The 17,670-nt window shown below is 37.2% G+C and overlaps 1 protein-coding gene across 1 annotated transcript in view; it reads left to right on the top strand.

The window, feature by feature from the left end:
• CDK17 (cyclin-dependent kinase 17) overlaps nt 1-17,670 on the top strand; it is a 39,556-nt gene that overhangs the window by 4,951 nt on the left and 16,935 nt on the right. The window contains exon 2 of the mRNA XM_010087373.1: nt 1,569-1,702. Within this exon, the coding sequence (XP_010085675.1) occupies nt 1,569-1,702 (134 nt within the window). The remainder of the gene's footprint in view (nt 1-1,568; nt 1,703-17,670) is intronic.

Raw genomic sequence — 17,670 nt, 5'->3', positions numbered from 1 at the left:
AAAATTCTTACGTGATGTGGATTTTTAATCAAAATCCATCTTAGATCTGCATTGCTGAAGGTAGATCTGCCTTGTGCATGGGATGCATGCTTAGTTTGTGTGTTTAATTACAGTACTTTGAGTTAAAATATGTGCTGCCAATACCTTATGAGTTAATCTTTTTTTTATTCGTTCTGTTCTCTGTAAAAGGAAATTCTTTGTACTGAGGAAGAACTTGCTTCTTTGAAGTCTACATGATTTTATGTGAGCCAAACTAGACAAACATTTTAGAAGACGTGTTGATACCCAAACGTTTGCCTAAAGGCTTTTCTTGCTTGTTGATAGTGATAAAACTTGCACGTTCTCTTTTGGTTTTTTATTACTGTAATGCTGTGCAAATGCTGAATATTTTCAGATCTGTTGGTGGTAAGGTTGAATTGAGTTCCGTGATTTTCACTAATATTAGGATTTTTTAGGGAGATTTTAGTTGTTCCTCAGGTACTCTTTTACTGTGTACAAGGTCCTGCTTAATACCATGCAGGAGAGGGCAGGGAAAATTGGTGTGTTTTGAAACACCTCCTTTATATGTATAAGTATTTAATCTCTTTAGGAATTTGGAGTTCAAATATTTCAGAGGTGATGGCAGAGCATTACTCATAGTGAATTGCTTGTATGACCAGTTGTGTGTCCTTTTGCAAGTCATTTGACTCTTGATGCTGTTAATGACACCGCTTTGATCTTCTCTTCATTCATTATGGTGTTTGTGTTCCAAAGTCTGGAAGATCCTGTGCTGCTTACGTATGCATATATCTGCGTACGTATATCTGTATATGTAATATCAAACCCTTATGTGTATGAATCTACAGGATTGTGTTAAAAGTACCAATTTCGGTTAACATTAAGAGCCAGCAACATAACTCAGGCAGTCTGTTACCTAAACTCCTCCATAAGGTCCCAGATTTCACTTAATTGCTGCTAAATATCAGGTCCTGTGCTGAATTCACTTGTACGTAGTAGGCCTCTATTTAGACGGTCAGAATACATCCCCTTCCTCCTCACACACCAGTGGGTTTTATATCTGAAGTTTCCGTATTTGGCGTTTCTGAAAATAGTGCCTATACCTCTCAGGTTTTTTTAGGCTTTCTGAAGATACATTTCGGTTGCTAACATCACTTAGTCCTCTTTGAAAATGTTAAATATTCTCAGTCATGTTTTATATCCAAGAGCAGCTAAAAGAGAAGAAGTAGTGAGGGAGCTGAGGAACTGAAGGTATGAGGGGAAGGTGGCTTATAGGAATTAAAATTGGGATTGGACTGTCTGTCCTTTGTTTTGGAAAATTGAGATGTGCTGCAAACCAAATTAGAAAAATAATGATAAATTTTGTGTAGAAGTCCTGCAAAGTAATCCTGTTTATTTTGTGATCCCTAAGCCATAAAAAGTATATCAAGACTACCGTGGCTGTGATGAGTCTTTGACTCTGCCATAAAACCCAAATGCATGGTAATGATGCAGTTGTTTTCCTTCTGTACAAGAGAGATGTTTGGTGGAATACTGTTTAACTGTTTTCAATTTTTTGGATTATTTTTAAGATATTGTTCATGAAAATCTGAAAATGGGGTCAGATGGTGAAAGTGACCAAGCTTCTGGAACATCGTCTGATGAAGTTCAGTCTCCCACAGGTGTTTGTCTCAGAAACCGGATACACAGACGAATCTCCATGGAGGTAATTTACTTTTCATATAAAGATCATTTAAATTGACTAGAGAGTTGGGGGCTGCTTTAATTGTTTGTTAAAATGGTTGTATTTTTAATTAATTGTAACCATTCTGACATATTTCATGCAGAGCATTATTTTAATATTATCTAAATTTCTGTCTCCATTTGTCACACAGAAGATGGTTATCTTGCACTGTTTATGAGCTATTAATTTTGAAAATCTAAATAAGTTTTGAAACTTTTGGAAGAATTTGTTAATTGTAGCATTTGAGTATCTTTCTGTCACATTCTGTGCAATTAACTGAGTATGTTCAAGAAGATATACTGTTTAACCATTTTTTACTTAAGACTGTTTTCTAATCTTTGTAAAGCTAATGCTACAGCAGCGATGGTCCTGACTGCTTCAGCCTTTTCCTCTCTTCCTGTTTTTTAATGAACGGAACTTTACAGGATGGTAAACAAAAGGAGGAAAAGTACCTTATGAATAACTTTGCACATAACTTCCTTTATTTATGAGTCTCATTATGAATACTAGCCACCCTTGTGCTTGCTTTGTTGTCATTTCCCTTGGCAAAGAAAAACAGAACACTTTCCCGTTTCTTGAGTGTATAAAAGTTACAGTTATAATCATGCCTTTGTTACAGAAACATGTAAAATGTTGTAGTTGCTGCTTTATAGCATACATACCAATATGCATAGTTTGGTATCAAATACAGAATTGGGGAAACAGATAACTTACAGTAGGGTGTACATGCCAAAAAAATTTTTATTTGTGAGGCGTTCCGTTATGCTTGGAATTCCAAGACTCCAAGCATGTAGTGTTGGTATGATTCCAAGAACTTGTGAATTAGCTGAATTAATTATTTATATTGTTTCTTGCACCTGGGGGGTTTTGTCTTCACATTCCTAAATTTGTGTTTTCATCTCAGGTTTGATCTAAAGATTGTTAAACCATTTACTTGGGAGAACTAAGATGGGTCTATTCATGCAGAATGCTTAAATTAAGGGAAAAAAAAAGTCATTGTGAAAACTTTCACATCAAAATGTATACTGGAGAAACTGAAAATCAAGGAAATTATTTAAAAGGATTATTTACTTTTCGCTCATTGTGTGTTTCCTCTGCATTTTGAAATGTGCATTTAGAACAGCAAAGAAATAGGAAATTAGTGATACATAATGAAACTAGCAAACTGAAATGGAAATATGTCAAGTCTTCCAGAGAGGGCTAAGAACCATTAAAGGGTTATCTTTTAGATTAGGATTCAAGAAACCCTGAAAGAAATTACAAGAGAGCTCAGGAATAGTTATTAAAGTTCAGGAAATTGATGTGTCATTTTTCAGAAGGTGTCAAATAAAAGCATCTTTTCATTAGCCTCTTTAATTGTGAAAGAACTCTAATATTGCTGTTTAAGAAACTTTAAGAAACTTTTAAGTTTTCTTTGTCCAGTGCTATTTTTTTCATTTTTCTACAAATTCCAAATGCTTGTTTCTGATTGCTGAAATTAACATTATTTCTTCATTGACTGGCTCAGTCAATGAGAGCACTGATTTTTTTGGCAGCTGTTCCTGTATATTCTGTGAGAATTGTTACATTTCCCCCAAATCACTTCAATATTGACATGGTGAGTTTTCCTGTAAGGTTTCAAGCTTACGTCTAGAACACTGTCACTTCTGAGTTTTAAGAATGCTTTCATTAACAGATATTTTAGTTGACTTTTGCTTCTTAGAGGTGCTTTCTAAGCATAGTAGGTGGGATTTTAACCTGCTTGTCCATTCCAAAGGGGAAAAAAAACCCAAACCTGTAAGAATCTTTGTAGCTTTGGTTAAAATACCTTTCTAAGCATCATCTTTTCAGTCGACTTTCTCGTTTCCTAACTGAAAAGGCCTCAAGTGATTACATTGTCAGCCTGTCTTTCCCTGCTCCTGTTTTTCCCATGGGTCATTTTCTGTCAGTTTTGACAGATGGGTAGAAATCTCAGATACTAAAGCTCTGCATTGGGAGAGATTGCCACTGCTAGGAAAGATGCACTCTTTATTAAATTCCACAGTATGCATGTATGAATTGCGTCTCAAGACATACATCCGTAGAAAAACAGGGTTTTGCTGTTTTTGTTCATGGTATGGAATTTTTTGCTTCCTCAGCCTTTGAGGGAACCAGATAAAGTTTTCCTCTTGTACCAAATCTTGCCTGCATGCCTTGGATGATTTGTGCCATGGAGCTGGTTGGTTCACTAGTACTAATTTGATAATATAAAGAAAAATAAATAATCTTCATTGTGAAGTAAGTTTCTGTTAGTTCTATTTCACTGGTTAGTGGGAATCTGTCATCTCTAGACATCATTGCGTAGCCAGAGACCATATTTCCTTTATAGTAATTTAGGAGGAGTAAATCAGTATGTGTGTGATAGTATGTTTTTGCTATAGTCTGCTGAAGTCATTAGTCACACTTGAAATCCATTGTAGAATGCATTTATTAAATATATTAAGTTGTATAAACTCAGTAAATCAGTATTCTTTGTTCCTCCACGTTAAGATTAATCTGCCTGTCACACTATGACTATATCCTTTGTTGCGTTTAGTTTGGCCAATATTGACTGTATTTGTAATGGTTTTGTACATAATTTCTTTTTTTATATATGTTTGTTTCTCTCTGCTGAGTTGACAGAAGTCCTGAATTTGAAGGTAACTAATCAGGTAATCAGGTAAAGCCAAAACCTTGGAATAATCCTTTTTGCTTGTATGAACTTTGTGTACATAGCAAAATTTTTCATGCTGAACTTGAACTTCCTCTAGAATTCAGAAAATTATCAGCCCATCAAAAACCCCCCAGTTTAAAAAGATGCTTGCTAAAAACATGCATACTCTAATCAAAGTGCTATTTACCAATACTGAATATTATTATTCCTGGGATGTTTTATGCATTAGAAGACACATTTTGATCCTTAGTGTCCATCACCACTGCAGTGCATCATATAATAAAGCTCTTTCGTCTGTAATCATTAAATAATTCAGGGCTAAAAGTAAAATTGTAACATTGTTGAAGAGCAAACAGATTCTCTTGTCCAGAGTATATGAAAGATTTTATTGGGAAAGAAAACTTGATCTTTTTAAAATGTTCACCTAGAGATATTCTGGAAGATAAAGAAGTGCAAAATAGACAGTGGAGATGTAACTAGAAAACGTGTTTGTTGTAGCAGATTCTCCATAGGAGTAGAAGACTGAAATTTCATAACCTTAAGTTGACCTGGTTTGGCTAGGAAATCGTCATACTGCAATGTAACCTAAATGTGAAGCATTTTAGATATGAAGAGGTGATACTGCAATGAGAGAGAATCCTGCTCCGCAGTGAAAAACCTGCTGGGGTGAAAACTTTCCACCCACAGTAGCAGCCATGGAGATACTAACTTTCAATCTGTCATCCTGCTCAAATGACATAAAATTTAGGCCAGCATGACTGTTACAGCCAGGGAGATTATATGCATTTGCTTCTGAATTCGACAACACTGCAGTTGTGGGACTAGATTTTTTTAAAAAAATATTGTTCATTGTTATCATGTGCTTAGAAAACAAAGAGAACATACCAGAATGTCATTGTGTTGCCTAGATAAAGTTTATTTTGCCTGTAATCCACAGGGTACAAATGGTCCATAAAGCAATTGCCTTTTTTTTTTTTTTTTTTTTTTTTTCTCCCCTCTCCTTCCTTTCCCTATTTCGGGAACCATGCTGATAGTAGGTGCGAACATGTATTGTGTGAGGAATTTGACTTCAACAGCTGTTAGGTTTTAATTAGAATGTCTAGTAATCTCATGCTAATATTACTGATTACTTAGTAAATCAATAAAACTGTTTATCAGAGGTATGGAATCATTTTTTTTCAAGCGCCAAAAGCAGTACAGCCTAAAAATGAATACACATGTGGCTGTATTTTAAGTGTAGATGCTTTCATTCATGTAATGAGAAACACTTCTCCAGATCATGGAGTTGCAGTTTAAAGCATTTTCACTTTGATTTGCTGGAAAAAAAGACATGGGCAGTAATGCATTAATATAAATTCATGTTTTAAGCAGGGCTGGGAGCCCTGCGCCTGTGCACTGGATAGTGAATGCTTCATTAAGAACTGTGGCAGATGAAAAATAGGGAGATGGAGTCTGTGCAAATTGAAACATCTGTTTCCCTTTCCCAGAAGTCCAAGGTCTGTAAGCAGTCTTCGCATGTGAACTGGCGGAGGGCCATAAGCCACTGTTCACCAGCCTGTTTCCCAGATATTTTATCCTGAGAAACAGTTCTTACCCGTCCAACTGTGACATTAGTGACAGGAGCGTGTTCCACATCAGGCTGCTCCTACCACACTGCTATAGGGTATAATTCTCCCCTGGGAGGATTAGCTGCCAGGGTTACTGCTTTTAGCTGAACAGAGAGAAATGCAAAGGCTATGAAGGGATCCTGTAGTCACATGTGCGTTGCACTGGTCACCTTCCAAAAGAAAGAATATAGATGAGAAAGAGGTTTTTAGTGAGCTCCACCCTTCACCAAGGGTGTGACTGCTTCAGGGGTCTTGACACAGCTTGAGTAAGTTGATCTGCTGTTGGTCCAGCAGGGCAAGTGTATCTTCTCCAGAGAAACACCCACTAATTTAATTGTTGTTTCAGCTGACATAATGCTAAGATTTTGTAGGCTTCAGATTAGAATGTGGTTCATAGGTCCCCGTTCAGATGCGCAGATGGGGCGCTCTTGTCTCCATTGAATTGTTGAACAGCAGGTTGGATGGCAGTACTGATCCAGGCTCTCAGTCAGAGGCAGCACAGTGTTTTCTCCTGTCCTTAGTTTTGGAAGCAGGAAGGACTGTATCAAAGACAGCCTGAGCATTCAGCCCTACATCTCTCGCCACTTGAGAGGCTCCCTTTGATCTCCAGCAGACATTACTGCACAGTGCCTTCTCTGAGCAAAGGTTCTTCCTTCCCCTTTCCTTCTGTGCTTGACAGCCATATGTGTAGCTCTTTCTGCCTTGTTTTCTGGATGTTGTCTAATTTCCTTCTCTGCACCTCCTGAAAAAGCATAGCTTTTCTCCCATTTGTCTCTTCTGTGAATCTAAGTATGTGAATCTAACCAGAAGATTTCAGTACTAGATTTTAAGAAGTTGAAGGTGAATACAGTCAGCACTTTTTCTGCTTCTCAGTGGTCACTGTATTATCTCCATTCAGTCATGCTTGGCAGCTGTCTCAACCTTTTGCAAGGGTGTGCTAGAAAATATGCTATTATTTTTGTAAACTCCTGCTTTCAAGTTCACATAAAGCATGATGTTTTCAAAATACCTCTAAAAACACAAGTGCATGTTGTAAATTGCTAGTATGGACCTCCTTTTGATCTATTTGATTAGCAGACTTTCTTCTATAGAAGAAAATTGACGCTGCAAGAAAAATAATTTCAGCTTGGATAACAGACAGACTTAACTTGCCTTGTATTAGATTTTCTAGGGGTAACTGTTTTACCAGCAGTTGATGCTTTTTTGCCCTTCTATTCGGAACCTTTGTAATCCTAATGCTAAAGTTCTTGCATTTTACTTGTGAATAGCTACTTCCTTTAGAAAAGTTACTGTACCAGGCAGTACCCTTTCTGTAAGAATGGAATATCTGCTTGTTCGGCTTTGCTTTTCCATAACTTGGTTTTCCTTTTAAGTTCCCTTTAAGAGTAGCTTGTTATCATATTGGATGTGTTCAGCCGTCTACAAAACACATCTTTAGTAATCACTGTAATGCAACAGATCAGAAGTCACTATTTGGATGCAGTTTCATATCCTGTACTCCAGCCTCGCTGTCCTGTCCTGGGAGGACAGATTTCCAGTTTCGTATTCAAGAAGCTGGTTTATTTTGAATTAGACAGTTTCTTCGTGGGACTGTCCCTTTTGTACTTTAAGCTTTGTGTTGGTGTGAATGGTTCCTGTTAGTAATTAACATTACAGAGATCTGTTTTAAGGACCCAAGCTTTCATTTGTGCAGTGATATGTTTTGGTTTGTTTCTTCTGGTATTTTTCAGGTTCTCTTCCCCCCATCTCATTCTTCTTATAAGCTGATAAACTTATCCTACTTTTTCTTTTGGGCAGTTTCCTCCTACTACTCCGTTCCAGAAACTGTTGAAAACATACAGAAATCTATGTTTAAAAATCGGGAAGGTGTAGTAGTAAATGAGGCAGAGCTTGTTTTATTGGCATCTGTTACTGCTCAGCACCTACCACTGAGTTGAACAGCCATCAGACCCTGGATTTCAGCAGGGTTTGTGTTAAGAGGCTAGTGCCACAGAGTCATGTTGTTAGGTGATAATTTAGCCAGACAAACAAAATCAGACACGATCGCTTTATGGTTATTATTATTTTTCTTATTCTTCCTCATATGAAGTTCACTTCCATACGTGCTCTCTGAGATGCAATAAAATACTAACAAAACAAAACAAGAAGACACCCAAGAATAATTGTGAAGTATTTCTGGCATAATTTGTCACAAATTTCCTGTGTATTTATACCCTTGATGAAAAGAAAGTAATATCTCATATTTGAGTTTCATTTCTCCTTTCTCAGATTTTACAATTTATGTGTCACATGTATTTGTTTTCTTTTGGTTTGGTTTCATTAGTTGTAAATAGAAGCTCCTGGAATGCAGTTTCTGAATCCTGTATTTGTGCTGAACAGTTTAAGCCTTTCACCTTAAAACTGCTGGGAGATATGAAGTAAATGAAAAAACTGCCTCTGTTTTTTGGAAAAAAAAGAAGGGAAGAACATTTTTTTATTCAGCTAATCAGTAGTCTAAACAGCATAGCCATTAAATTAAAATTCTTGTTAGAAGTATTTTGAATAAGAAATTATTCAGAATTCATATTTTTGATTGCTTATATAAAAAAAAATCCTGTCTGTTGAACTGTAATTCTAATTTTGTGGGTTCAAAAATACTAATTGTTACAAATATGACTGAAAAGATACTTACAAGATTTGTTTTCAGAAGGTTGTCATTGTGCTAAAATGAATGAAAGCAAAGCTATCTGCTTGCAATTCTGGTTTCTGTGCATTTTAAAAAAATTATATATTTTTATTTGAGTAGCCAAAGACACATATTGGCAATAACTTTCTTGAACTCCTGGAAGTAAAGTCCTTGCATTGTTGATTAATGATGCGAGTAGTGCTGGGAAAATGTGACTCTGGGTCCCAAAATAGTGATTAAACCTTAGAATTCTTAATAATATCAATATTTAATTGATTACACTTGGCTTCTTTTCTTTTCCTAGCATCTCAGCATCAAATCTGACAAACTGTTTATGTTGGGGAGTGGGCAGAGTACATGCAGTATCAGGTCACTGGTATTTCTTCTGGATCTGAAATAGCCTGTGGACTCAGTATCTTGATAAAATCCCAGAAAACACTTTGTGTACTTGATTTGATTAGCATATTGGAAAAAACTCTTTATTTACTTGATTAATGAGTTTCATATTTTGTGTCATTTCTGCCCCGACTACAAGAAGCCACCTGATTCAGTGCTCAAAATCGATGCTTGCTTGAGTTGTGTTGCTTTTCAATAGACTGGCTGAAAACCAGCATGGATTTATGGAATGAGAGGTAGCAGTAGATGAGTCTTAAGATTATATGTTTGTTATTGCTTCTAACAGAAGAAAGGGTTCTTCGATGACCCTTTCCTTAAATTTAACAGGATAATAATTGATTCACTGTGATTTAATGTTTTCAGTAAAATAACAACAACATTCAAGTATAAAGGAAGAATGTCATATTAAGTCGTAAACCATTCTGCAGAAGGCAGAAAACAATGCATTTTCTGCATCACAATGAAATTATAGTTGCATCTGTCAGCTGAGTGTGGCAATGATGGTGATTTTATATACCTAATAGGAAAACTGGTATAGGTAAATCATACAGGTGTTAAAATAGTGGGTTTGGTTAACAGTAACGGAGGCTTATTTTTAAAGATGTTAAAATAGCGTGCTGCAAGGATGCTGTAGATTTATTTTCATGGATGTGTATGCTGGTGTTTTGCTTTAAGACCTTGGAGGTCTACACAGCTGTAAGCAAATAATAAAATTCTCTATATTTTCTAATTTGGGGGGGTTATTTTTTTCTATTTGCTTTTGCCTCTAGCAGTCTCGTTGTATGTCATAATTCTGTAGAGGATCCAGTTGGCTTCAACTGTGCTCACTCTATCATTTGACAAAAATGCACTGAAATTTGATAAGGCAAGCTTCAGAAAAAGCTCAACATGGTATTTGATACTAAAATGGTCCAGAAAATACATGCATATGAGTGTGTGTATTAGAGTGCTTAAATTCTCACTGGCATAATCAAATGTTTTTCAGTTAATCTGTTTGCGTATCATGAAGTAGCATGTAATATACATTTTTATTGAAAATATGCAAGGAAAGACTACTATAAAAAGTGGATTTTTTTTTTTTTTTACAGTAAGCATGCCATGAAGTTGAACTGTGTTGCATAGAGGGTTATATGATGTAACATTTTAGATTTAATTAGGCATTCTCCAGTGAACAAAAGCACTATGACTTGTTAGTGAACAGCTTGTGGTTGCAGCTGACATGTCTTGCTGGTATTTGCTAAAACTGGTGAGAAGACTAATTCAGACTGATGCTTACACAAGAGAGCAAAGCGTTTTCATTTGTTCTGTAGTGGATTGTTTGGGCTGTCAGACTGATGTCTGTAGACTTAGAAGAACAATTCTTTTTCTTTGTGAGGCTATAACAAAAATTTATTGACAGAATTTAACAGAATTAACTCTTAAAAGATAGTCTACAATTTCGGGGAGAGGTCGAGAGCTTATTGTCTGCTGCCACACAGTATGTATGTACCTTAAGTAATGGTTGGTCTGGAAATGTGAATTATCAATAAACTGAGCAACCAAAGCAGTAAGAAATGGTATATAATGATGATGCAGCTTGACAATATAGTTTGTGTTGTCCACTGACTACCTGCTCCTGACACAGCCAGCTTTCTTCTCCTCTGGGCTCCTAAACTTGCATCAGCAGATAATTATTCACTTTGTTTTGAAGGGGTAGTTTTCTGCCACTTGACTTTCTCAGACCACATCATTCCATTGTTAGCTCAGAGCCTGTTCCTCCTCCAGAAAGCGGTGGGAACGTCTGGCCACAGGCAATGAAATGTGGGTTTGGAGGTAGTTGGCTGTTAGATTAGCCAAGTGAAATATTCAAGGAATAGTGAACTGAGGCTGATGCTATCATCAGACTGAGGCTGATGCTGTCATGGTTTTCCTTTTCAGTTTTTCTGACGAGTCGTTTGGTACTACAGGTTAGCCCTTTTTTTTTTTTTTCCTTTTTTTTTTTTTTGCCTCCTACTGCTTTATTGTCAGAAGCCTGAATCTTTCTTCTCTTGCTGTAGTTGTGAGTGCAGTAGCAGCCTGAAACAGCCTAGGAGTTGAAAGATCTATGGCATTTGTAGCCCAGTAGATTTGAGAAAGATTAATTGTTGCTACTGCAGCAAGAAGGAATCAGTCTGCAAATTGGCACATTTGTTAAAGGATAAAAATAAAAGTAGTCTCAGTTTTTCTTTTTCTGTTTTTTTGTAGCGTAGTGAGAATTGGACTTGGGAAGACCTCAACAAATCCTTCCTTGGGGAAATTTTCTGATTTTTTTTTTTAATTTTTTATTATTGTTACTCTGCTTTGTGAAAAACATTAGTGTTTATTGTCTAAATGTGCTATGTAAATCAAAGACTTTATGGCTTGAGTCACCAGAAGACAGACTAAACAGTGTGACTCTTCCAAATTGCTTCTTTTTAGAGCAGTTTTAACATGGGGAGTTCAAATATTCTATATCCTGGGTTAGAATCATCTTTATTTCACTTCAGTGAAATTTACTGAAGTGTGTGTAGCATCTTGGAAAAAAATAAATAGTGAGTTAAGGAAAAATGGGAGTTGTTGATTTTAATATCTGACTTACAGTGCGAAAAGTTAAGTGTTGGTTTGACAAATAAGAATAGGTTCATCCTGTGAAAAAAATGTCGGTTTTTTTCACAGGATTTAAGAGATGTGAAAATTGATCTGTCGACCAGGAATAAGACTTTCTGAAAAGTGTCAGCTATGGCACTAAAGAACATTATATGGGATAAGTCAAGCACTTAGAAAGAGGAATAGGTGGTAAGTTTGTATTATGGAGAATAGGAGATGAGGAGAGGATAGGTAGCAAAGGAACAGAGTTGTTTCAGAGTCAGATGTGGAAAACAGAATGTGTTAACAAAGTTCTAGTATTAAGCTCTTGTGAATGGTTTACTGTGGGTGGGAAGTCGTCAAGAAGCTGACATTTGCAACAGTATTTTGGACCATCTAAAAGGGGACCAGAACTAAAGAAATAAAAAATGTTGGGATTTTTGTTTTTTACTTCCAAGTATGTGTGAAAAGCAGGTGTTGTGTTTTGTTGTGGCTTTTTTTTTTTTTATTTGGAAGACATGTTTGTTTATGTATAATGTTAAATTACGCAGCTCGCAGGAACTGCAGGATTTAAGTTGGAACACTTGCCTCCTTTTCTTGTGCCCAAGCGTAGGTAGTCGGTGGTAGAACATCCACATCAAGCAGTTGGATGCTAGCCAGATGAAAGAAAAGGCTCAGCAAAGTGTAGCTCTTCTCAGAGCATTTGCACTAGCTCTTGTTAGATGGTAAAGATAAACATGAGTTGGGGTAGTTTATCTCCATAGAAGACAAAGTGATATTAGTGTCACAAGTGCTTATATTGCCATCAAGCAGAGTAGGACAAATGTGATTCTCATTTCAGGCAACTTGTAAAAATAGTATGCATTTCTCTGCCAGTAATGCCAGTAATAAAGCAAGACTGAGAATAAGTATTGCACATGAGGATAGAAAATATGTTTTTAAGTTATAGAAGGAGTGGGGGAAATGCCACAAGCATTCTGGTTACCCTAGGAAAGCACATGGTGCCTGAATATGTTCTCCAGAATATATTCTGGAACTGGATCAAATAATAGCTCATTAAGCAACATACAGTTAGCTGTAGGCATTTAAGCATTTAACAGTACCGCATTTACTGAACACTGATATATTTTGTTGCAAGTTAACCCTAAAGATAATCATAAAAGAATCAAACTGAAAAATGTTACGAATTGACAAGAGCTTTTTCATAAATTGGACCTGATTTGGAAAAATAAATCTTAAGTGACATACAAGGAAATACTATAAATTTAATTTGCTAAAAGATGGGTTTGTTTTACCTGAAGTACTTTGGTGGCCCTGAAAGCTGAGGTTTTGCATTCCAGTAAAACTTTCCTTGTTAAGAGTTACAAAGGAATGCACCCCCATACCCTCTGCATAGTTGCGGGTCTGTGTACACCACTTAACACACCTGTTACGTTTAAAGAAGGATACATAAGATAACATGGGGTGTTACTCTAATTCACTACCTTTAAAAAATGAAACAAAAATTTAAAAGATTCATAAAGAGATGTGAATTTAGTGTTTAAAATGGACGTTTACCTCTGTAGTGTTGACAAGCTAAAATTTTTAAGTATCAAAAATTAAGGAGCATAGGGAAGATTATCAATCCTGCCATTGATTTTACATGCTTCCTTATTACTTCTTTAAGCAGTATTGTAACAGGATTGTTAACAGCCTGCATTTTTAACAGCCTGCTAATAATTTCAATTATAAAAGGTTTCTTGTTTTTAGTGTTTTCCTTGGTTGGAGTTGTTTTTCTTTTTTTCTGAGAAATGCTAACACCTCAATTAGATTCAGTTGGTCATTGAAATTAGCATGGACAAAGTCCTCTGTCCAGAAAGTGGTTTTTTTAAATTGTTTCACTGAATTCCGTGGAGGTTTAAGAGATTTAGAAATTCTTAAAAATCACTGTTTCCTACTGTTGCTTGCAGTTCAGCCTGACATCATGCCAAAATAGGAGCAAGCCATGGAGTTTGGAAGAGCAGGTTTGGCTGCTACTACTCTCCATAAAGGCTGTTCAGCACCAGCAGGGAGATGGGTTGCTTCCCCTGGGCTCAACAGCTGACCTGAACTGGCCAAAGGGCTATTCTGTACCCTCTGACATGGTGCTCAGCGATAAAAGCTGGGGGGGAAAAAGGAGGAAGGGGGAATGTTTGTAGCTGTGGGGTTTGTCTTCCACTTCCCAAGCCACCGCCGGGAGTACTGAGGCCCAGCTTTCTGGGAAGTGGCTGGACACCTGCCTGCTGATGTGAAGCAGTGAATCAGTTCCTTTTTCTACTCTGCTTGGGCACACAGCTCTTGCTTTCCCTGTTAGACTGTCATTACCTCCACCCACAAATCTCCTCACCACCTTTACTACTTCTGTGTGTCCCGCGGGAGCAGGGAGCGAGTGCACTGCTGGGTGTGGGCTCGCTCCACAGTGGGGGAATAAGTCTCTTGCTGCTGTCAGCTGAACAGGCTGCCTAAGCGTCAGCAGACTGCCCAGTCTTGAACACTCAGGGCTCAGAATTGATTGGTGTATGGTAGGGTTCTTCCTTTCTTTTTTAACATAATCTCAGTTAAATTAACTGGGTTTTTTCAACTGTATCAAACTAATGTAATTCTAGTTTCCAGCTTTTCTATTTAGCCACCAGGAAATGTTGTGCTTATTTCTCTCATGCACGTCTAATGAATCCCCTTTCATGTTGCTGTATAGCATTTAATTATGATTGCTTTCTTTTCCCAAGAGGTTGTTGCTTCAATTATTGCAAAAACTGGGAGGAATTAAGGTGGTACAGGCAAACAAGACATAATAATTTCTGTCTTTTGGGTATTTGGGTTTGCAGTCTAAACAACTTTTTAAAATTTTGCCTATTTTAGGCAGTTAGAGAAAGGATAATTATAACACAAAGAAGACTTTGTATATGTGACTTTATATGTGATCGTTCGAATATTAGTGTCATAAAAGGCTTACGACTGGTAGGTAACAATTTTAATATATGGTTTCAAAAAAAGAAAGTTGAGTATTGTAAGTGGAGTAGTAGTGTAGATCGTTGGGAGGAGAAATCTGTAAGGTACCTGCTGCAGTTTCCATGACATCATTATGTTTTTCTCTCAGAAAATAAACTTTCTTCAGCTTTGAGAAGTTAAGGATAGTGGATAGTGTTTTGATTTTATTCACAACATGACAAAAATTTAGGCTTCCAGCACTAAATACTCATTTCTTGAGAGGGAAAAAAGAGTTATTACTGTCATGTATTGTCCATTATATTACAAATGTAAATAGAGAAGTTATATTAAAAAGAGATATTACAATTCTGAAAAAAATTTCCCTACTTTTCCCCTCAGATTGTGTTGTGGTTTTTTTGTTGTTTGTTTTTTAAAAACAGGCATTGCATTGGGGTGGGGTGAGGGCTGTTGTTTTATACTTAAAGTAGACTATTGTCTGTAGATTTTTTCCCCCAAGTGGAATAGATTTTGGCTTTTGCATCAGTAAGTACTTGCATGCAAACAGTATCTGTATTGTGCATTGTGGAGCACCGTGAAGCACCACGTGTAAGTTTGCAGTTTAAGCTCAGTTTAGAATGGAGGATGTCACATGGGTCTCTGAAGTAAGTCATGGGGGGTTTTGCAATTGCCTGTTGCAAAAACGGCATAGGCAGAGCTCTTGAGAATGAAGGAAGGAGAATTCTCTATTAGAATTACAACTACCTCACATAGTAGTATTTTATGGTACAAAAAATATTATCTCCAGTTTTTACAGTAGCTGGACTCCAAAATAATTAATCCTTAGTATAGCTGTAAAGCATTTTAGGCTTGTTTTGTTTCCGTTCCTCTCCATTTGAAAAGGTCTGTGTTTATTGATGGCAGGCACAGTGCAGAGTTAATGACATAGTTTTCGAATTACCATCACAGCTTAAAGGCTGCCTTTGCTTCCTTCTTCCTGCACATACCCATCAACTTTATATGCTTGGAAATGCTTCTTTAAGTCTGTGGAGCTAGGTGTGAAGCACTACTTTGGGTGCCCCAAGGATGAGTGCTGTGCGAGGAGAGAACCTCCAGATGGAGAGCTCTGGAGTACAATCGACTCAGTATTTCATGAGGCCTTTGAGTTGTGGTCTGTGATTTCAGTATAACTATAAACAGAGTCTGTAAAATACTTACTGTCAAACAAGCACAATGGGACAGTAAGAAGAGAGCACTACAGCAGGTTTCCGTGCCATAGAGTTAATAGATAGGAGTAGTAGAAAGCAATGTTGCCACGGGGTGTATAGGAAAATGGTGGCATCAGGAAGTTATATTGAAAAACTCAGCCCAGTGCTCTTCTCTTCTGCTGGCTTGGAATTTGTCAAATTTCTGCTTTATTTTATGTTCTTGAGCAACAGGAGAAAGAAAATCCGGATATTGCCCCATTGTTGATCTGGAATTACAATAGGAGGGTGGAGTAGAGACTGATGCTGCTGGTCCTCTTCCTGCCATCCCTGTCTTATTCCAGCAGTTCCATGGCTTCCTGCTGCAGTGAGACGACAAAGCTGCTTTCTTTAAAGCAGCATGGAGCTCGCTCCTTTGTGCTCATCTGTTTTGATGAGCTACCTGAATTTTCTGAAGAATGCAAGAAATTCTAGGGTTTGATTTTTTCTTTATTTTTAATAATCTGAAGCTCTCATCAGTGGAGGAGAAGCATTTCTCTTTCCAGATGAATCTAACTTCAGTGAATTTGAGTTGCCTACTACAAAAACAGCATTAGCAGAGCCTGTCAAAAAGAAGGAAAATTCTTTAGTGGAAAATACTGTTTTACTGTAGGGATTACTGCTAGCTCCCGTTATAATTAATTAGTTCCTCCATTCTCCCAAAAACCACACAGGCAGTTTTAAAATTGCCAGTGTTTTGAAAAATTTGAAATACCAAAGTTGAAAATTAGTAAAGGAATTGGAAGCTGCCAAAACTGAGGCATCCTTTTGTTTTCTTTTGATTGAACTTCAAAATGTTGGTCAACACTGCTATTACGTGAACAGTACTTCTTTTGTTTAAAGACAATTTTAAAATTCTGTACAAAATAAGAAATACAGACACTGATTTTTTCCAGTTAGGCAAAGAAGCTGACGTTGGGCAGCAAAGTAGAAGCTAACAGGCTTTGTCCTCTGTACGTAAGGAGGTGTGAGGAGCAAAAAGAAAACAGGAGGATCAGCTGCCAGAAGTTAAAGCTTTGTTGGCATCTCTCAAAAAATTCCTGCCTGTATGCAGCAGCTGTAGTGAATAGCATATGTAGATCAGTCATCTGGGGGGTGTATATTAGTACTTCAGTCCTACCTGAAATTCAACTAATTGCCAAATTACTTTTTTTTTATATATATTTATATTTTTAACTGATATTGTTTGCTCAGCTGTTGCTCCAGGTGCGTGTATGGATCATGCATGTACATGATTCAAATACATTATCAACACTGAAAGCTTAGCAAGTTGTCCACCAAGATCTCAAGTCCTGAAAAGTCTGATGATCCAGTTCTTTGGCAGCCTAAGCCAATTTAGCTGCTGGCTTCCTGGGCTTGCCCTGCTGCCTCTCTTGCCCTGTGTTCAGGCGGTGAGCTTGTCTGACCTTACACTGAACCTGTTCGGAGCTCAAAGCTGGCAGGAAGCTATGCACTTCGCCTGAGATAGTTTCTCAGTGTTTTAGCACGCTGAAATAGTTCAAAGCTGCTGCAAAGACACGAGTAGAAGCACATGGCTGAGCCTGAGGGAAACCAAATGGGGATGTAGCTGCCAGCATTTAGGTTAGCTTGGGATGTCCAAAATTCAAAGCTGGAGGTGATAGGTAAGATAGAATAGGATAACATAAAGAGCTTACTGCTCTCAGGTCAGTATTGATTAAATCTGAGGTCCACCAGCAGAAATCTGGCACTTCCCTCTTCTGATAGAGGAAAGTATGAGAACAGTGGTGCTTCCAGAGATGTCCTCTTCACTTCAGGGTAGAATCTGTGGGAATGAATTGTATAGTTTGATGCTGAGTGTGATTTTCTTTACCTGGATAAAC

The sequence above is a fragment of the Pterocles gutturalis genome, unplaced genomic scaffold (genome assembly GCF_000699245.1).
Source record: "Pterocles gutturalis isolate BGI_N339 unplaced genomic scaffold, ASM69924v1 scaffold7906, whole genome shotgun sequence".
Lineage (NCBI taxonomy): Eukaryota > Metazoa > Chordata > Aves > Pterocliformes > Pteroclidae > Pterocles > Pterocles gutturalis.
This window is presented reverse-complemented; position numbering and strand designations above follow the sequence as displayed.